The sequence below is a fragment of the Lissotriton helveticus genome, chromosome 2_2 (genome assembly GCF_964261635.1).
Source record: "Lissotriton helveticus chromosome 2_2, aLisHel1.1, whole genome shotgun sequence".
Taxonomy (NCBI): Eukaryota; Metazoa; Chordata; class Amphibia; order Caudata; family Salamandridae; genus Lissotriton; species Lissotriton helveticus.
Window position 1 is genome coordinate 349870713 of NC_136060.1, and position 21998 is coordinate 349892710.

Genomic DNA, 21998 nt, shown 5'->3' on the forward strand with positions numbered 1-21998 from the left:
GGCCTGACTCTTTTCAATCTGTTTCATTTGGATCTTCCGCCCTTATTAAATAAAGTAAACAGCCACTCGCCAACAATTGGAGGATCCATGACATCAAACCTCCTGTATGTGTAAATTTCGTTCTGATATGCAGAGAAAAAGTGGGGCAGCAGCAGCTCTTGGACGCAACTTTGGAATACTCCAATACCAATGGATTGACTATTAACACGGAAAAGACCCAAACACTCCAAAGGACTAAGTTGGAAAACCATAAATCTTACTTGGGCATTGAAAAAGTGGTACAAATCAAGGTGTACAAATACCTTGGAGTGCTCTTCCATCATAATGGGAGATTTTCAGCCCAAATGGATGAAATCTAAGAAAAAGCAAGCCAGCCTAGGATTGCTCCATAAGAAGATGAAGAGCTCCTCCTTCTGTCCAATCCTGCAGGTGGCACAAGCCAGAATCTTCCCCACGTTAGCTTATCGGAGTGAGGCCCCTGGGCTAGGACAGTGTGGCGCTAGAATCTACAGTTTCAGACATTTCCAAGGCGGTCTTCCATCTCCCGGCATACACGTCCTCTGCGCAAACAGGCCGGAGTTTAGCCTGGTAACACAAACCTTGGGCAGACAGGCAGCTTTTGTGAGTTGTTGCCAAAGTCTTAAACTTGCGAAGGAGGGCTACTTGGGTCTTCCTCTCTGGCTGGAAATATAGGGGAGAGATAGAACACCTATGAGAGCTTTTCTACAAAGGTCACTTGCCACCCTGGACCTTTCATCTGCTTAGGCCCAAAATCTGAGCCACAGGGAGATGAAAAAAATATAAAATCAAATACCAAAGTAATGTCCCTATTGGAGGACAAGCAGACTCTGGCAAGACAGAACCATGGAAGGTTAACTTTCTGCAATTACAAGAAGCTATCTCTATCTCCTCATGGCTACTTAGCGACACCTTACAGTATCTACACAAAGAAGCAGTTTTTAAAATCTAGGTTAGGGACACTACTTGTGCGCTGAGAAAATGTCTCAGGATTGTGGAGAAAAAGGTTATGGTCATGGAACGTAAGGGAGCAGATGAAAACTAGCTGACAATATATGGCACAGCTATAAGGGCCCAAACAGCATACAAGAGACAAGTGGGGTTATTACAGAGCTGTTGCACATCCTGAACTTTGCTCCATAGCGTAAAAACTTGTGAAGAAGCAAGAAATCCCAGCTAATAGTATGAGAGCTATCCACCGGGGCTGATTAACAAAACTAAAAGGGGCCTTGCAGAGATATCAACAGCCTTGCAACTTTTGAACTTCTTCCTAATGATTGCAAGGAGCCCCGATACCTATTGAGAAGATGGTCAGAGGCACTAAAGCACTTCAGTTAATTCTTCCTCCCCAGCAGGAGCCTGCAAAGATAGTCGGAAAAAATCCTCACTTAGACTGGTTCTACTCCGCTCTTATTTGTGTACATGTAAAGACTAGCATTTGGATATCAGTTTATAACTGGATTTTAATTGGATATTCACGGACTGTTTTAAGCTAGTTTTAATTATTTAAACAAAATGGGTATGGAAGGTGGAACTCGTTTTACGTTGAACAAAATAAATTTGAATACATTGTGAATTAATTGTATTGCAATGGTTTTAACTAACTAAGCAAATAAATCCAAATTTGAAACGTAAGCATATGACTAATAACAATTTATGATAAGAGCAACAGAGTATACAGATCAATGCTCTTTTAAAAAATGAATCCTAGTGTGGGCAGGGATCCAATAACAAGACTTATAACATATTATAGCATTCAATGTTTCAAAGCACTGGCCAAAGGCAGCAAGTCGGATTAGTTTGAGAGAAAGTTCGAACAACAGAAAGCAGACAATATTCCGGCTGCTTGTTCACTTTCTCTGCTGGGAAACCTGGCTGCCATGAGCCAAAACACTACCAAACAATTTTAAAAATAGCTTTGCTGAGTTTAAGAGTAAACATCTTAGACTTCAAATATTGTACACTTCAAAAGCAAAAACAGCTTTTTTTTTGTCTTAACATGGGAATGAAATAAGACAAGACTGCAGGGGTCTGAATACTTCTAAAAATCTTTGGCCATTTAAGGACAAACTCCAATGGACTGAGCTGAAACCTTGTTCGTGGTTGCTGAGATCCACTAAATGCTGTGTCAGTAAATCCTAAGTAATATTTATAGAATGCATCAGTGGAGAAACTGGATTCTGGGCACATACCCAAGAAAAAAAAAACACATTGTTACAATAGGATAGAACCAGACAAAAATATTTCGAAAACACCAGAAATCTTTTAAATTAGATATATGCACGTTGAGTTTCCTTAAACCTAAAAAAGAAAAAAAAGTAGTAAAATACAGACGTACTTGGTCAGATTCAGGCATGTTTTGCTTCTCCAGTGAAAAGAGGGAAAATTAAAATCCATTGCATAAAGCATGGATTGTAGGCTAAAATTCATGTGAAAATTAAAAACATAATAAATCCAATTTCCATAATTGGACAATACACTCCAGAAGTATTCAGAACTGTTGTTAGGTCTTACACTATCAAGGATGAACATGGCAATTCAGGAAGGAAAACTGAACACTTTCCTCAGATGTATTTTACACTCAGATGCTACATGAACATGTAACTTCACCAACATGCTAGCTATTCCTCTTCTTTCACAAAGATTACCTTTGGACGTTTGTCAACTTTTTAAGATTTGATTTCTTACCTAAAGATATCTAATATGAATAATTGTCATCAAATTTGCTAATCTCCATTTCTAGATTTTTACCTAGCCTGTCTAGTCTATGAACTGGTTTCCAAATTTCTTAATCAAAAACACTTTGTCATTTTTCGGTGCAGCGAACACGCACTAAAGTTGCCTATTGCCAGCTATCTGTACAATCCCGATTTAGATCCACTTTGAGAAACATCTCAATTGATGTCGGTCTCTATTTTGTGACCTCTGCCGTCCTTGGTATTCTCCTTTACATTCTATCCAGGACCACTTGTTTTCTACCAAGTTCAACACCATGTCTTTCTTACAAAAACTATTTTACTCTGGGAGTTACAAAGGATACTTAGTAGCAGGGCGCTACTGTACTTCTGTGAAATTCATACATATTTGTTGATACCATTTGTTGATACTGTGGATGGACCAAGCCAAGTTTTGGCTGTACCAATAGAATCCTTGCCCTGCCATGTGGTCAGTGTTTGTGGCAGGTGAGGGAGGTTCGGCCGCCATTTTTTTCTAATGACATTTCAAATGATACCATGGAATGTGCTGCATAACTTTAATTTCTTTTCTGCATAATTTAGTCAACTAACACATGATTTGGTCCAGGGGCCCATCTAAGTGGACCGTTTTCACAGTATGTGTTTTATGTGGTTATCCTTGTTTTGCTTACACTCTGTAAATTGGATGGGAAAGCACATTGAATAATTGTGGAAGGAATGGTGGGTGGGAGGGTGGACAGATCTTTACACGGTCATATGTAAAAAAGACAGACAGCTTGATAAGACAGAAGATCGATAGATGGAGTTCTTTTAAAATATAAGTAGAGTTAGTTGGGGTGCTTACTGAAAATAATTATGAATTATTTATTTTGTTCAGTTAAAAAAACCTTGACCAGTGACTGGCAAATATCTATACATGGGATATGGTATGATTCACTTACACCTGAAAAGTCCCTCGTTGGCAGCTAGTCCTTCTCTTATCCTCGTTTGTTCGAGATCTTTTTTGCTAAGGTCTAATCCCAGTTCTCCTTTTTGCTACAAATAATTCAAAAAGATCTTGTTTTGGATAGGATGGTGGCCGTCAAGGCCTGCATTTCTCAACATTTGAAACCAACGGTTGTGAGTGCTGTTGTCTAAAATATGTCAGCAAACGCTCTGCCCAAAATAGTAAATATAAAGGCATCTTCGATCATACCTATGCCATGCAGAGCTGTCAAAGCAACAAAAGCAGTGTATTAATCACTGCCTACAACACTGCTTGCCCACTAGTAACATTTTTCTTTTCTTAAAAAATCAGTGTTTGCTAAAAAACCGGAGTAAAATGATTGGGAGAAAAATTAAGGCAAGCCAGGAAAAACAACGGATTGTATGGGATCAAGATATGCTTTAGCCTGTTAGCAAGACTGAGACGATGACAGTGAAACTCAAGATCTGACCCGATCAGTCTGCTTGGCCAGATGAGATGCAAACAATTGGCTCTCATTCTCATCCCCGAAAAAAAACAGTATGCCTGTCGCGATAGGTCAAGAGGCATTACCAGGATAAGTTTCCCCAACTAGAGATTGCAGACTTTTGGCACAGAACAGTGTCTTCCCTATGCCAGAGGTTGTATTATCTCAACGAAGGATCAGTACAAACATCGCCAATTATACATTGGTTCTGCTAGCTGACAACTGGGCAACTGCACCTACTGTAATTTCTCTCTTCAACTGCAAATGTGCGTCAGTAGCCATCGTGGCACGTACCACCCAACATAAATACCTTTCGTTCATTGAATTAAATATGTAAAGAGCCGATAAGTGAAGAAACAAAGCTCCTAATGCAGGGTCTACAAAACATATGACTGTTCTGACTGTGCTTACTTCAGAAATCCCATAATTGTTTGTGTTGCCCTCTGGAGGCTTTCAGCATCAGAAAATGCTACCAATCAGTCTTAAGGCAGCAGGCAGGTGCTATAAAACCTCTAAACCACTTGTTGCCCCTTGAAACTCACTTTATGTAGGGTCTTTTCCCTATTTCATTGTTATGTAATGTTTCTGTTAAATCCTCTTCCTTATTGCACCTTCAAGTTTTACCTCATCATCATCATCATCATTTTTATCTCATTTTAAGAGGGCTATTTTAATACTATGAGCCCAGCTCGCAGAGTTTGAGACGAGACAACAGACCAGTTTGTACAGTAATGTTTTATCAAAGCACGCAAAGCAGGATGTTTAACCAGACCAGGAGCCAGGAGAGCACCCTGTGCATGGGGTGGCGAGGACGGGCATTGGTGAAAGTGGATCTGCGGCCATCATTAACATGTGAACCTGGGAGTTTTTTGTTCATTCCAGAAATAATGTTCTTTCCATGATGCGTTGCAAGGAGTGAGAGACTCGGAGGTCAAGGGATGGCTCATTCAAAAGTCCGGTTTTAGGCATAGAGGGCATGCACTGGGTCTCTTCCATCTCTTAATGACAGTCTGATCTCTTATGCCTCTAGGATGAGGTATTATCTGCTACATTTCTGCCCAAAGTTATATTCTTTCCCCACTGTGTTTAATTTCCAGTTTAGGCAAATGCTCTTTAAGTTCACTCCTTACAATTTCAATAACATTCACTTTAGGTAGCCCTCCACAGTTCAGCATTTGACCGTAGTATCTGAAGTATCCCCTATAGATACGCAAGAAGGTAAGAGGGGCCCCTTCTTAACCCGTGGGATTAGGGCACTGAAACAGTGAAGTAAAAAGAGTCCCAGAGGGTAAACTTCTTAAACAGTTTCTAGCATTGTTTAAGAAGTTTACCCTCTGGGACTCTCTTTACTCCCCTATAGATAGCCATCTCACACCAATAATCCTATTAGCAAGGGATTGGAACTCCCAAAATCAATGGAGAAACATGGTTGTTACTCAGGGCGTTCTGTTCACAGGAAGCACAAAATCAAGATTTATAAACTTATAGGAAGCCGTCCATCCAGGGTGGGTGGCAACATGTTCCCTTGTCCTGAAGAAGCCGGGATCATCCCTTCTCCAACATGAGCGAAGCCCTGGATGTCTCACCAGAGCTGAAGGCGTGTGTAGACAGCTACTGCACAGAGAAGTTGCTACTGCCAGGGCAGAGCCAGTGTGTTGGGAAGGCTGAGAATCGAGACAACAGTTTTAGTGTAGCTGCACACCTATTCCACTGTTCTTGTTCCTTCTTTGGTGACATTGCCAACCAGGTTGAGTCTAAGGGAGGTGGGGCGCCAGCCATAAAGGTGGTGAACAAGGAGAAGAGGGAGCAGACACAGCGAGGGAACTACTATGACAGTGAAAGGATTGGGAGCAGGTTCCACATGACCAGGGTATTGAAAAATTCACATGACTTCAGATGTGCACTCTAGGTTTGAGGCCTGACGCACCACAAAATAAGAGATGAACTACAGTCTCTTCCCAACCCAAATAGGAACAAGTGCAGGGAGAGGACTAGTCCTAAAAGGAATCGTCCTGGGATCGTGGCCTGACTGCCTGAGAAGACATCCCACAAATTAGCCCCCTGCACCAGACAGCCTCTTGAGTTATATGGATACAAATATTGGTTGCAAACTCTACTGGAATGAATTACAGGCGGGTTACAGGGCCTTAAAAGAATGGAGAAGCCAGAAAACATTACCCCAAAAGCGAATTGACTTCACAAACTGTTTGCCCAAGAAATAGAGACAACCCCTGCCACTGGCTGGCGCCAAAAGAGATGCCACCTGAAGGGACACACTGTTCACGCATGCTGCAACTGCACTTCATAACTGAACACTTACATAATTACTGCCACCTTGGTGCTAGATGCCAACACATCCAATTCTGTCACAAATAAACCAACACACACAAAACTGACAGCAAACCGGATGGCAGTGGCACCTGTACGGGTGACACACTCAATGTTGAATCAAGGAAAGAGAACAGAAATGTGGCCAATTGTGAGCCAAGTAAAGCAGCACAATTTGTGGGGTGACTGCCCACGCTTTTCTAAATGTATCACCTTTGCAAGTCAGATTACCGACCCACAGTGGTGGGTGAAGCTCTTCAGAAGGCAGTGGCCCTCCCCACTGCTGAAAAAGAAATTCCTTCTGATCTATGCAATAGTGATCTACCATAAAGTAGGGAAATCAGAGAGTACAAGATGGCAAGGGGATACAAAACACGCACAAACTAAAGATAGTGCCAAACCTACAAGTACAATACAAAATTGAAAACATTACACAGTATCGTGAAAGAATGCAAGATACCAGAGAAGCATTTGAAACTAAAAGCGACGGAATAGCCCTTGACCTGAACGTGTTCAATGCAGATCATAAAAGAGACTTCAGAAACAGTTAAAGAAACAGAAGACATTATTCAAATACTGCAGCTAGAAGCTGCAAACCTCAAAACTCAAACACACGCAACAGAGGATGTGGTGGGATGCTTGAGAAGAAAATCAAATAGGGGGGCTACAGAAAAAAAACTCTTCTAAGAAAACTGGCTGAATGGTGAAGTGAAAAATAAGAATGAAAGGTTTTTTTAGTTTTTTTTAAAGAATGAGCACACAGGATCCCCACAAACCACCCTCAACCTGGCCTGACACCTAGGTCGGTCTGGACTCATGACTACGCACTTGAACTTTAGAGACAGAGACGTCCGGCAGATAAGAGACACACCCTGAGCAGTGAACAGTAATAAGGTGCTTTATTTACGGATTACCCGCATGTGGTAGAAGTCAGAGAAACTCCTTCAAAGTGTTAAAGAAACTCAGATTTGATCATCTAACTTATGCTTCTGGCTCAAACCTTATAGCCCAAGAACAGCCTTACTACTGTGCCAAATCGAATCAGAGACGGCGCGCTCAGATTGAAGCATCTTTTCTCACAGTACGCACCCAGAGAATCTGTCTCCCCACCCCTTCACCTCTCAACCCAAGCACACCCCCTGGGGTGTCTCTCAAGGCTCATCCCTCAGTCCAACGCTCTTCAACATCTACATGACACACATCACAGACATCGTCAGAACCCACATCAACATCATCTCTCACGCCAACACCCAACTCATCCTCTCGCTCTCACCAGACCCCACCACAATAAAGATACATTTGCACAACTTAATGAAGAACATCCGAGACTGGATGAAAAGCAACTGCCTAAAGCTCAAAACAGGGAAAAAAAGTACTGATCTTCAGCAGACACACCTCCCTCTGAAATGACTCCTGTTGCTCATTGGAACTCGGACCCACCACCACTCCGAAAGACCACGCCCACAACCTTGGGTTTCATGGAGGGTTTTCTATCCAGGATGATACCAAGGTCGACACTGTCTCCGCAGCTTGCTTCCACACTCTCAGCATGCTCCACAGAATTTTCAAGTGGCTACCCACCCACACCAGGAAAACTGTGACACAGGCCCTCAAAACGAGTTGGCTGGACTACGGCAACATACTCTATGCAGGCTCCACAACCGAACTCATGAGAAGACTCCAGACGTTCCAGAATGCAGCAGCCAGACTTCTCCTCCACCTACCCAAGAGAACCCACATCACCCAGCACCTGAAAGACCTCCACTGGCTCCCCATGCAGAAAAGATGACAATTCAAGCTACTAAACCACACGTACAAAGCCCTCCACGACCAAGGACCTGCCTACATGAACCACGGTTGAATTTTCACCTACTACCCAGGAACTTGTTCTGCGCCCACCTCACCCTTGAGTCCGCCACACCAGAGGACACTTCCTTCCCCCACCTCGCCGCCAAGTCCTGGAACTCCTTTACCCTCCACCCCGGCATGTCACCATCACTGACAAAATTCAGGACCTGGTTCTTTAACTAACACCAGTAGCACAGCGCCTGAATACCCTTAGGGGTAAGAAGCAGCCCTTTATAAGTATGTTTTGCTTCATTTATAAAACCTGAATCTGAAAATAAAACAAAGCAGCACAGCAATTAATGTACAGAAGGGATTTGAGAAATAGTGAACCAGAACAAGAAATGCTACTGAAAAACACTTTTGTAAAGTATAATGCGTAGAGGGATTTATAGCCAATTTGCAGATGTAGAAAAGAAAATGTTACCCTTTAACCATCTGTTGATTTGCATGTTGAGCTGTAGTAGTGCATATTCCTATGCTCTGTATACCCTTGCCATCTTATGTTGGGCATGGATATTTTCAAGTTGTTTTTCTTCATAGTTTTTTTCGAGTCAGAAGACCTGCTGCGACTCCACCCTTTGTGCCCAATGAACCAGGACAAGGACTCCACTTCTGACAGTTTTCCACTCAGTGGGTCAGTAGTGTATCGTTACCAGGATCATGTTCCTTTGGACCACCTGATTCTATATCTTTTGTGCTAGTTTCAACACTGGGAACAACTTTGTTCCTCCTTGTTTCTTGCGATATAACATAGTTGTTGAGTTGCCGTCTGAGTAAGCATGGTCTGTTCGTTCACATACGTTTGGAATGCTTTCAGTGCTAGGTAGACCACCTTTAGTTCCAGATAATTTATGCATTTACCAGCTGCCGGAGGGTTCCAGTGACCTCGGACCTTCAGGTTGTCAGAGTGCGTTTCGCAGCCTTTGTGGGATGCGTCCATCGTTATGGCTGGTCACTGTGGTAGCTGGTAGCTTGAAAGGTCTCTCTGTCCTCATGTTTCTCGGGTGCCATCACTCTATCTCCTTCTGAACTTTTGATGTGACAACCACTAGATCCCTTCAGCCCACCATGGCTTGTGATCATTTGTTGCAGAGCTATTCCTGTATAGGTCCCATGTGCAGTCTTGCATGCAGTATGAGGGGGATGCATGATGCCAACATGCTCATCAATTTCGTGAAAGTCCCCATGTTACAGTTGGAGACAGACCCTTTCGGTAAAAGAGAGTTTGCTCTGCTATTGCCGACACCCTATTGGGGACTTGGTATGCTCATTCAGTCTGAGTCCAGTGCTGCCACCAGGAACATCTCCACCTGCTCTGACTGGAGATTATTTTTCGTGGTTCATGGTAACCCCAAGGATTTGAAGAATTGTCGATGGCTGTTTGCAAGTCTCAGTGGCATTTTCATTCCAAGTTTGTCTTTACCAGTGGGTCACCCAGATATGGGTAGATGTGCATACCCGGTCTTCCCTGGTGCGCTGCCACCACTGCCAGACATTTTGTGAAGACCTTTGGCATGGATCTTATTCTGAAGGGAAGCAGTCTGACCTGGTAATGCGCTTTGTCCATGACAAACATGAGATACTTCTTGTGTCTCCGGTTCATTGGTATGTGTAGGTGGGCATCCTTTAGGTTTAGGATGGCCATGTAGTCTCCCTTCCTTAGGAGCAGGACCACTTCTTGTAGCGTGTCATTTTGATGTGTTGCATTCATATGAATTTATTTAGGTACAGGAGCTCTAGAATTCTTAGAAATCTCAAGCCTTGTTTTGGTACTAGGAAGTATGCTGAGTTGACACCACTGCTTATTTCCCTTGAAGAGACTCTTTTTAGGCTAATTTTTAGGTCTCGCCTAGCGCACCATTCCTCAGAAGTTGCGGAGTGCCGTCTAACATCACACAGGGGGTGGAGTCAACACCAAATTGTTGCGGATGATGCTCACACATACAAAAAAAAAATTGGAGTAGAACAATACAATTCCTGAACAACCGCTAGATGGCAGAATAGATGCACGGCATGTGAATCCAGAAAATGATTCATTCTACAAAACTCTAGGCTGTAACAATGCTATTGCTATAGAAGACATCCACTTGTCAGAGATTATTTCTTCCCATTGGGGGAAAAATCTGTCTAGCTCCTGCTGGTGTTGTGTGACCTGGTGGAGGGAGTTATCATGGGAGAGTCCATGCTTAGAGGCTGATGGAGCCACCTCTCCTCTTACCTTTGCCGTTGCCACAGTATTCTGCCCTGCCAAAGGAAATGGGTTCTTGTATGTCCTGATAAGACTGTAGGTGCTGATAACCTCGTCTGCATGGAGTTGTAGATATTTTTGCAGCTCCTCTCCTTTGGTGCTTCCGATCTAGGCATCAAGTACTGAGGAGTGCCCATCTCTTTGGTGGCCTGTGCTCCTTTTTACTGTTTCTCACACAGTATTTATTTGGGGTCCGAACAGATGATAGCCATCAAAGGACATATTCAGGAGATGCTGCTGTACCTCTGGCCCAAAGCCAGAGATCCTGAGCCAGATGTAGAGCTAGAGACTAGTGTTCATTTCTCTAAAGAGTTCCTGTCACCTCTTGCAATGGGTCTCTGGGAGTTGTTTACCCAACTCCTCCAGCTCCTCCTAGTGATGACATTCTTATTGAGAAGGAAACCTGAATGAATTAGCAACACAACTCTCCATTGTGTGGCTGGCCCACAGCTACATGCTTTCCCACCTCATTAATCTTCTTGCTATCTTTGTCTGCAATCTGGGCTGTAGCACTTTAACCACTTAAGTCAGTAAATCCTTCCCTGATGTAAACAGCACCATCTGAAGAAGGTTTATATTTTCTATGCCTAGGGAGGACCAATCATCTAGACCAGGTTTTTGAAATTATATCTTAACCTTTAGGAACATGCTCCGACCCACAGGAAGATCTTGCACAAACAGTTTGGTCCGAAAGAGAGTCTCAACAAGGAGGTTGTCCTCTGCTTGTATGAAATGCATCTTCACACTGTGAAATTGTGCTGCCCACTGAACACAGTGGTGTCACCAGGGAGGGGAGAGTCTTGAAATGTAGGAGGGAGTATTGAAAGGGTGGGGGAGGGTCTTAGTTTTGTTTGTCCGGAGGGTAAACCGGACAATGGTTCTAGGGAGTACTTCCCTTCCCCGGGGGAAGTAGGATTATAAGATGGACCCCCCAGTGTTGGATGGGTTATCCTGATGTCCATCTGTTTGAACGTAGGGTGAGGAGGATTGGGGTGGTGGGAGATGGGTATATGTGGCTGAGGGGTTGTGAGTAAAGGTGTAGGAGCCTTTGGGGCTGGATATAATGGAATTGGGTTAGTTGCCTTATTTCTGACTTTCTTTGGAGTGGTCCATGCAAGAGCTGCTCCTCAAAAGAAATCTTCCTTTTCTTAGGGATTGCAGGAATTTGTGGACAGTCTTGTGAGGGAGGCCTGGCTACACGTTTACCCTCGATTCTAGCTAGCCTGGCTGATGACGGCTGATTAGCAAGATACAGGTCCCAGTATGCTTGTTTCCGGTCCAGGGAAGACATGGCTTGGCAGTTCGGGCTGGACTGTTACCATGAGGCACAGGGTCAGACTGATTTGCATATGGCCCTGTCTGAACTGGGGTGGCGGAGTGAGCTAAAGAATGATAATGGATTAAACCCAGATCAGTTGACTGGGGGTGAGTGCTTGTAATGTTCAACACTCCGTCCATCTTCACCTTTGGTTTTACTTTGTTCGCACTAAGTTGGCAGGGTATGCCCAGACGTGGGTCCCTTGCTCTCTTTGCCACTGGATTCTAGCTAGCCTGGCTGATGACGGCTGATTAGCCAGAAACCGGTCCCAAGATGCTTGTTTCCAGTCCAGGGAAGACATGGCTTGGCAGTTCGGGCTGGACTGTTCCCATGAGGCACAGGGTCAGACTGTTTTGCATATGGCCATGTCTGAACTGGGGTGAAGATGTGAGCTAAAGAATGATGATGGATTATACCCAGATCAGTTGACTGGGGGTGAGTGCTTGCAATGTTCAAAACTGTCCATCATCCACTTTAGTAAGACTTTTACCCTACCCAAAGATGGGTTGATGAATAAATTCTTCTGCCTGACAGAAGGCTTTTCTTGGAGATGCAGCAAGAGCAGGGCCTCTCTGCAGTCCGATCTCAGAGTCTAGGTTTCTTTCGGAGTCAATGTAGGTGGGGATCTGGTTGCCAGCTTCATAGTAGATTTCGGATCACATACTGCTGACTCAGCGCCTCGAGTCTAAGGCAGCATGATCGGCAGCGCAAGTAGCCTTTGCTGAAGGACTGCTTGGAGCAGAGTGAGCCTTTCAAGGTCGGAAACCGGAGTTGGACCAATAGGGCAGGGCTTTTTTAGGTGATGCTAGGACTCTATGCCAGAATCTCTAAACCCAAAGGTAAAAAACACTAGAGGGTGAACTCAAGACTTCAGTGGGACCCCAAATTCATCATACTGGCCTTGTGGAATCCTCGTCAGTCACAGGCCTTACCCAGTTGGAACATTTTGACCTTCATCATTTTTTCTACATTAGAAGGTAAAACAGTAGACCAGGCTGAACCATTGGGGATGCTTCTGGCCCATGCGCCATTGCAGTCGGCCCATGAAGGCAGCTAGACCTCGGTCACCTGCACCCATTGACTAACAATTGAATGTTTTGACATTAAATTGCTATGGTTTAATGTCCCCAGATCCTCTAAAGCAACTTAATTTTTGTTGTTGTGGTCTTCTTATTCTCTCCAAATTGCTGTTTTTTGTATTAAATTGGATTTGGAAATTTTACTGATTGTTTCTAGGCTTTAATGTTGTTCTGCCACTGCTTGAAGACTTTTCATACATTTTTCTAATATAAAGCCGGTTGCTTTGTGCCACAGCTATCAAATTAACCCTAGGTTTTCTAGATGAAAGTGCATTTACCTAACAAGGCAATAGTTTCTAAACTTTGTGCGAGCTGATACCTTACACTTCCCCAAGGAAATCCATTTTACCACAAATAGAAACAAAAGATCCCTCAGTACACATACTCAATCAAAGAAGAGAGTCACAATAACCTGCTCTATGTGAAATTGGACATTAAAAGCTAGGGTTTTTAAAGGCTTTGATTAAATTGTTAAAAAGAAGAAAGCCTAATAGTCGTACAATGGTATCCACATGTAGTATCCTAAATGTACACAGATCTATCAAGGGTACATTTTGGGAGAGAAAGATATGTATTCCCCTAGATGGATCAGTGCCATCTGACACTCAATAGACGCACATATTTCTCACGATCGAAGTAACCGAATTTGCTAACTTGGGTCTTACGAATCCACAAATTTAATGAACATCTATCTCACTCTTTGCAGACTAGTATACAGACGTCTGAAACATTCACCTCCGTGAGTTCACGTGATAAAAACTTAACACATTAAAATAGTGTCTTGATGGTTAGGCAAATCAAGGTACAAAAGATGCAAAATATGCAATAGCCAGACTTAAGGAGGAGAAAACCGAAATTGCAATTTATAAACACAAAAAAGCTCAAAGGAAACATCAATTAAACAGAAAAGAAATATTGCAACCACACTAAAAACGCAACACAAAATGACTGAGGAAGCCTCAAAAAATGTAACTTAATGAAAGTTCAATTGTGCAGATGAGATCACCGCCTCAATGGGCCAGAGGCGTTTATAAAACAGTGAAATCAGCAAATAACTACAGGATTTAGCGTACCAAGGAGAGAAAACTGATGAACGCATAGGTCCAGTGAGATGGGGAGAGGCTTGGGAGAGGGCGTTCCTAGAAGAACGAGATGGAGCTCCTTCTCCAACCTTTCCAAGAACATTCTGTCAGCAAAGTCTATTCTCCTCACACCCCTCGATCCCCACACCCATACCCCCACCACCAAAATGCCTCCCCAATGCTCGACAACCAACCTCACTGCAAACTGCTCCTGGAGATTAGAGAATTAGGAGATAAATTCAAAGAGGGTCATAAATATATAAAGAGGATAATTCCTAATTTAGAAAGTAAGGAAGATAGAACGAGTTTCTACTTAGTCAAAAATGCTTTCAGGCTGCTATAAACCTTCTTTAATTAAATGGGGAGTGAGACACTATAAATCTTGGGTAGCAATATTTACCACCAAAGAGGATAATGGGAATTATTATTACCTGGTATAGGACAGAAGTGCCCGTTTATAATAAATCTATCTGCACTATAAAGTTCATCTGAGATGTGCAAAACTTAAAATGCCATGTGTTGATACAATGAAACGACCAGGTATGGGTTATCTTCTGCAGTGGTAAGTTTGGAGTGAAGGTTGAAAAATGGATGTTAACCTTTTGGAAAAGGCATAGTGTAGCCATAGGGAATGTTGAGAAAAATCACAAAGCATAACTTTGTAGCTATGCACCAACATTGTCAATGTATTTTTCATTCAAACTATGCGATCATATTATCGGATAAAAAAGTTGGCTTAAGTGTGCAAATTGGATGTGGAATATTCAAAACACATCCGCGGATTTTGTGCGTGTACTAGAAGGGGTTTGCTCATCTAAAGAACATTTCTCAAGTGGAGAAAAAAGATCAATGTGCATTTGCAGCTTAAGAATAACTATAATCCCAATGGAATTTTAACTGGCCTTGGAGTATGAACAAAAACATATTTTTGAAGATTTTTGTAGTGTGTGACTGGGAGCCCTACCTTAATGAAAATCATCAGTGCAAGGTCCCGACTCCTTAAGAAACTACGTTTTTGTTGTTAACAAGTCCCAGGGTGCCTTCAAATAACCAGTCAGTTTTTCCAAACCTAAAAGGTGCACTTGTGTCTGCAAACATTCTACATACACACACAACACCTTGATCTCAGGCGCTGCATATCGAATACTTGAAAGGAATGGGCATTGAAAGTCTCGCAGACAGTAAGCGCTTCAGAAGGTGCCTAGAATGCAATAAATTCATTACGCTCAAATTAAGTTTTAGCTGATTGAAGTTAAAAAAAAAAAAGTTCACCATGTGAGGAACTTCACCGCAGCCTTTAATACGATTAAGTTCTTTGAGGAGGGGGAGAATAATGAACTAGTTGCTTAATCTAGGTACAGCCAAGCCCTTTCTGCATGACTGTCTTCACATTATGGTGGAGGAAAGACTAAAAGACCGAAAATTGCCCATCACTCAGCAATCCTTTCAGACCTCTCCATTCCTCACTGCCTCCACAAACCTCCCGCCCTTAACCACGCTCATTATAAAGGACTTTATCCTCTCTGCAAACGTGGCTTAGCATTCGGGTTATTGGGCCGCAAAGCATACATTACAGAGGGAATAAAGAGCTGTTCTTGGCAATCCAAGCTGAAAGTTCAGACGATTCCAGCTCGACAATTTCCAAGGAGTTAATTCGGTGAAACCCGGCATGATGCAACACGAGACACAGCAGAACCCGACACCGTGTATCCCACTGACCTCTGGATGACTGGATCCGCTGCAGAATGTTGTTCAGGACGGCTTTTTTCTCCCTGACAGTCACTGTGAGATATTCGTGGTCCAGGAGCTCGAGGAACAGCCGCAGCTCAACTATTAACTCTTCCATATCTGAAAAGGGGAAAAAAAGGAGTCATCAATGCATGCAGAAACATAACTCTAAGAAGCCAAGCTTGACACTCCCAAATACAGAGACCGCCCCCTCAAACAGGCTCCCATACATATTAGACAGGCTGTGTCAATATTTGCCTTTACAACACACCCCAAGGAAACCTTACAGAAAACACAAGCATTGGCTGAACCCCAACTAACTACTGCATTAGGATAATGTGGAATCCCTGGGACAATGTAAAGATGCGGCGTCCCGATTGGCCCCTAACAATCCAATAAGGATCACTCACGTTTGCAATCAGAGATTGACACTGGCTACTAATAAAACAAAGAATAATGTTTAAGTCCCTCCACATTGTCTTTAAATCCCTGGTTTCGGTCCGGCCCCTCTGCGGTTGAGACTAAAATGGTATGTTCCTCGTAGGAGTTTACGCGCTGCCAACCTGGCCTGTGTGGCCAGATGCAAAAAGTTAGACAAGGAGGACGGTCCTTTACAACTGAGGCAGCCCGACTCTGGAATCAACTCCTGGACACCCTGAGACACTCTACCGATTCATTGCATTTCAGGAAAGGTCTAAAAATATGGCTTTTTCCTAACATTTAGTGCTGATTTGTATGGTTGAGAATTTGCCACACTGTATGAAACTTGCCTTTTCCCCCCAGGAGGTACAACAGAGCCAGGATACCCGTCAGGTGATATTCACGCTTTAGAAATGTAATAAATAAAATAAATAAATTGTCTTCCATGCGCCTGTGCTCTGTACTACCTGCCTATGTCGGAAATGATCCCACCCCCCATCCTCAGAGACCTTATACACCATATCAATAATGAGGATGATAAAATAAATAAATGCGGTTGGGAGAGGTGTAAGACCATAAACACTTCAGCTAGAGTGCAGGTGACGGTAACTTGGTTCGAATGGAAAAAATAAAAATTACATTGGGAGAAACATAGGCTTTGATATTGGATATAAACTTATCACTCTCCTCCCACACAGTCATCACACGGTTTTCATATCTTCTCCCTCCGTTCGAACTAGAAACTCAGAGTCTCAGTTTTACAGAGCTAAAATAGCAAACAAAAAATTATACCACATTCGCTTCCACCTGTGATAGACCGTTACATACACTAGCAAGCAGGACTGATTTTATATTAGTCAGAGGAGGTTACCAACACCAAACTCATTCCATACAACGTTAATCTGGGACTTCATGGAGCAAAGTGCCTATCTGCAGGCTTTAACCGCATGCGCGCTAGTGGTTTTCCCGCTGTACGCGGCGGTTTTGTAAAACCCGCGTTACATGACGAGCTGAGCTCGTCATGAGTGTACGAGAGGCGTAACTCATGACGAGCTCAGCTCGTCATGAGCGTCGAAGGGGTTAATACAGAGTAATAAACAATCCACCTTTCAATGTCCGCTGATTAACGTATCCTGTTTACCATTAGTAGGTCAGGCCTACTGACTTTATGGTAACGTTCCATTATAAACAATCAAACCTTTAACTCACATTTTTCTTGTTACAATAAGCAACTCAGACCAGTGTTGGTCATAAACCTTCCCACAAGGCATCCATCAGGTATACGGTCATAAACTTACAAGTATGCACTAAATTAGCATGAAAACAATATAAAATCCCTTCTAAAGAGCTTAGTAGAAATCTTGTTTCCCTATGGTTTATTCACGCAAGTCATCAAAGTCCTTGCCTTCTACAGTAATCTGTGAAAAGCAGTGCAACAAAATGCCTTGCTACAATGTTTTAGATGAATGTCATAATCTACCCATAAACACATATTGACTTTAGCATATGCTTTTCACAATACTACTGCTGTATTCTAACTTTTCATTATAAACAGATCACTCTTAAGGAAGCTGATCTAACATTTCCCAGTGAAGTGATAATGCCTGTGGCCTTTACCATGGATTTGACATCATAATCAACACAGGCTTACTGAAGCGCACATAAACTGTCAACAATCATTCGTGCAGTTTGAAAATGACAAATATGTAAAGAATTCAAGTTGCCCTACCAATACCTTTCCATAGGGCCCAACAAGATTCAAAGAGAAAATTGTCTAATCCCAGGGTTAGTCAGTGTGTGACCAACAATCCCTTGCCTACTATGGCAATCAGTGATCGTGATATTACATGTAACCAAATATCTGTCATCAGCCTCTAACATAGTGTGATAACAATTAACTTGAAAAATGTTGGTAAGAATCCAGGACTACTGCTTTTATTGTAAATATTCAAAATAAACAGACCAGGCCTCTGGTATCTGGCTTAACTTTTCCATGCACACCAATAGGTGTTGGTGTTTTACATTTTCATGTCACCTTAACCACTGCAGGCCTACTGTACCGAGTGTCCGCTTTCTCACAAGGCAACCGTCAGGCACACAGTCACAAAAATGTATACAAAATTACAGTTGGCAAAACAAAATATAATCGTTCCTAAGAGGGTATAACAAAGATTTCACAGTGCAAATCTTCTATACTCACAGTTTGTCAAAAGCGGTAAACATCACCAAAACCCTTGTCTACTATGGTAATCTGTGACATCCAATGCAACAAAATTCCTATATGTAGGCTTTAATACAGCGTAATAACAAACAACCCTTAAATGGCAATTGATTTTCACATATGTTTTTCACAATAAATACATGAGGCCTATTGCCTTTGGCCTACATTTCATAAACAGATCCGACATGCAGCCATGACCATTCTTAAAAGCAGATCTTAAGTAATACATCGATTCAGTAACAGACAATGCGTAGGTAATGGTTTCCTATGTTTTTTTTAAAATCTTAACAAGTAGGGCCTGCATGGGTAACAAGGAGTATTGGCTTGTAAAAACGGGCAATCCCTATGCTGTTAAATGACGACCGCCATCAGGCCAACAGATTGCCCTCCATACAGGCAGTGACATTTCCACTCTGGGTATGGGGGACGGCATTGTTTGCGTTTCACATGTTCTGGACATTTGTAGGTTTACTCTGGGGAGAAATTGTGTGGGCTGCTGAGAGTGCAGGAGATCATCTGCCTGAAAATATAGTAAGCTTCCCTACCCACAAAACAGGCAAGGTCAGAGTAAAAAGTTTTCAAAAAGAAAAAGTGTAAACAATCATTGGTAAAGCCAATAGGACTTTACTTGGAGGCCAATGTCTCTACTTCCAACTGTACAGCATCAAAGCAGATTCTGTAAATCATAAAGGAAAGATTTTTTTTAAATGAAGCACAATGATGCATCTGTTGGACCATGGCATTTTGTAGGCGAAAGCATGCTTTAAACTCACATGTACCTACAAAATGACAGCCCAGTGGTCTGGTCATTTGGAAGTTATTTTATGTTAATGGGGTCAGAGAGGAGAGAAGCACACAACTAGAGACGTGAACTAGGAGAAGAATAGGGAGCCACGGAAGCTTACAGACAAATGAGAGAAACATTGGGGGGCATTAAAAAAGCACACATTCTTTGGTAATTCTGAAGTGTGGTAGAAACAAATATTTTAATATGATCAAAACAGATCAATACACTGAGTAGAGTGCAATGTAGAGTAGAGTGTCAAAGAGTGGAGTGGTGCAGAGGAGTAGAGTGGTGTAGAGTGCAGTGGCATAGAGTAGATTATTTCAGAATAAACTGCGCCGCTGTTCTCTCAGCGCTGCTCTACGCCACTCTGATCTAATCTACACCACTGCACTCCATGCCATTCTACTCTACAACTCTGAACTCTACCCTGCACCACCACACTCTACTTTAAAAGTATCTACTTTACGTCACTCCATTCTGCACCACTTCATGCCAACTGCACTCTACGCCACTTTACTCAAAATAAATGCACTCCACGCCATCTACTCAGCACCACTTTACTTTACGCCACTTCACTCTTGGACACTCTACTCTATGATGCTCTAATCCATCATGCTCTACAACACTATTCCACTCTAGGACACTATGACACTACAGTCTATGATACTCCACTCTATGATGCTCTAATCCATCATACTCTACAACACTATTCCCCTCTACGCCGCTCTGTCACTCCATGTCACTTTACTCCACTCAATTTACTACACACTACTCCAGTCTAAGCCACGCCAGGCCACTCCACTATGACAATCTGCTCCATTCTATACCACTCTACAACACTCAAGGCAACTCCACAACACTCTATGCAACTCCACTCTACGACACGCCACTCCACTCCACTCTCCTTTACCCACTAACTTTTAGCTCTGCTGAACAGCAGCCACACTGGTGTACAACATGGCTAAAACATATTGGCAAAGCCAATATCTCCTTCTTAGACGAGACCTATTGGCTTTGCCAATGCTTGTTTTTTGGGAACTTGACTGTTCATCATTGTGGCAGCACAATCACAGCTCATTTCAAGATGGAGGTCTATACCTCCCAAATCATTAATCCAGTTCTCTATAATATGCGAGGCATTCATTCATTTATTAATTCATTTCTCAGACAAGAGACGAATAACAGGGGGTTATGTAATCACTCCAAACTTTCTAAACTATGTGAGATTATTCAGGGTCTGTTGGCTAAAGCAGGCAAGGGAAAATGTAGACTAAAGGGGCCTGGTGGGTTTAACTTGCCTAAAATCGAGCCGTTTTTAGATTTGTAAAAAATGTGATTATAAAGAACACAGAAACAAGAGTAAACATAGGCTGTTAAGTTTAAAGGCCCTATATATTAGAATGTTCTAATCGGTACCAAGACTGCCAGGATATTTGCTATGCTTTGATAGACATTTGACTTATTCGTGCAGTTTCCTGCATAAAAGTAGTTAAATACGTTTTGTGAGATTTTGTCTTCGAACAGTACCTTTCAAAGTGTTGCTAAGACGCACAAACATACCACACCGCCTCTTACAAGGGTGTGATCCGGAAAGCGGGTAATATGCTGTGCGTCCTTTTGTGTATAATCACAGAGATGACGGCAAAGCACTTAAACTGCAGCCTAGACAGAGCGCAGTGGTGCTCGTGGCCTTTATCACACTAACCCAAACTAGTCATGCCAATGTAGCCCCTCTCCTGCACGCCACAAACCAGATAAAAACGCAGGTGTTGGTGAAGCACCCAGTGAGGGAAACCTGGTACTCAATACCTCAGGAACAGTGCATGTTAGTGATGCTAGCTTATTGACACCACATAAACCAATCCATCAAGCAGGAATGAAGTCCTGGGCAGTAGAGTCAAAGGCCCCAGACGTCCCACTGTTCATTCACACTGAATTCCTGACCCCAGTTCCCTTGGATGCATCAGTTCTGCTCTCCCCTTCATGCGTTACGTGGGGAAGGTGGAATTCTTGGGTGGAGGAACATTGGGGCCTGCTACGGGCTATAATTTAGGCTCTGCATCGCTAGAGGGGTTGGCGAGACTAGAGATTGTGTGAGCTGGTATGTTGTGTTTAGTTGTGAAGAAGAGCGGTGTATGTGTTAGAGAAAGGTGATATGATCGTAGGAGGCTTCAGGGGGTTGGTGTGCAGTTTGATGGCTGGATTTTTGAGTGATGGTAGCACAGTTACTTGTGGTACAAAAGGGGGTGGTGATGGATGGAGCATCTGAACCAATCAAACACTCACACCCAGTCAACAGATCTGGGTTTAATCCATCACCGTTCTTTAGCCCTTTCTGCCACCCCAGTTCAGACATGGCCATATGCAAATCAGTCTGACCCTGTGCCTCATGGGAACGGTCCAGCCCTAACTGCCAAGCCATGCCTTCCCTGGACCGGAAACAAGCTTCCTAGGACCGGTTTCTGGCACTTCAGCCGTCTTCAGCCAGGCTTGCTTGAAACCATTGGCAAAGTGAGCAAGGGACTCACGTCTGAGCACAGTTACTGGTGTCAGAGCGGCTTTAGTAAGTTTGGTATAAGGATGCTGAGTGGGGAGAAGCATGCTTGAGCGTGTTTCAAGAGGAGCAGTATCCTGGGGTGCATTTTGGTGTGTGTGATTGGGTGTAGTGCTGTTTGGGTGCACTGGGGTGAGCTAACTGTGGTACATGCACTAGGTGCGTGGGACTGCGGCGCAACATGTTTGGTTTCTGAGGTTTGTGTAGCATGAAAGGTGTG

The 21998-nt window shown here is 43.0% G+C and overlaps 1 protein-coding gene across 3 annotated transcripts in view; it reads right to left on the reverse strand.

Annotated features, from left to right (window-relative positions):
- The window catches only part of AFAP1 (actin filament associated protein 1), a 407485-nt gene that overhangs the window by 229633 nt on the left and 155854 nt on the right, over nucleotides 1–21998 (reverse strand). For all 3 annotated transcript variants that reach the window (XM_078678522.1, XM_078678521.1, XM_078678520.1), the window contains exon 2: nucleotides 15788–15916. In XM_078678522.1, coding sequence (XP_078534648.1) covers nucleotides 15788–15916 — 129 coding nt within the window. The remainder of the gene's footprint in view (nucleotides 1–15787; nucleotides 15917–21998) is intronic.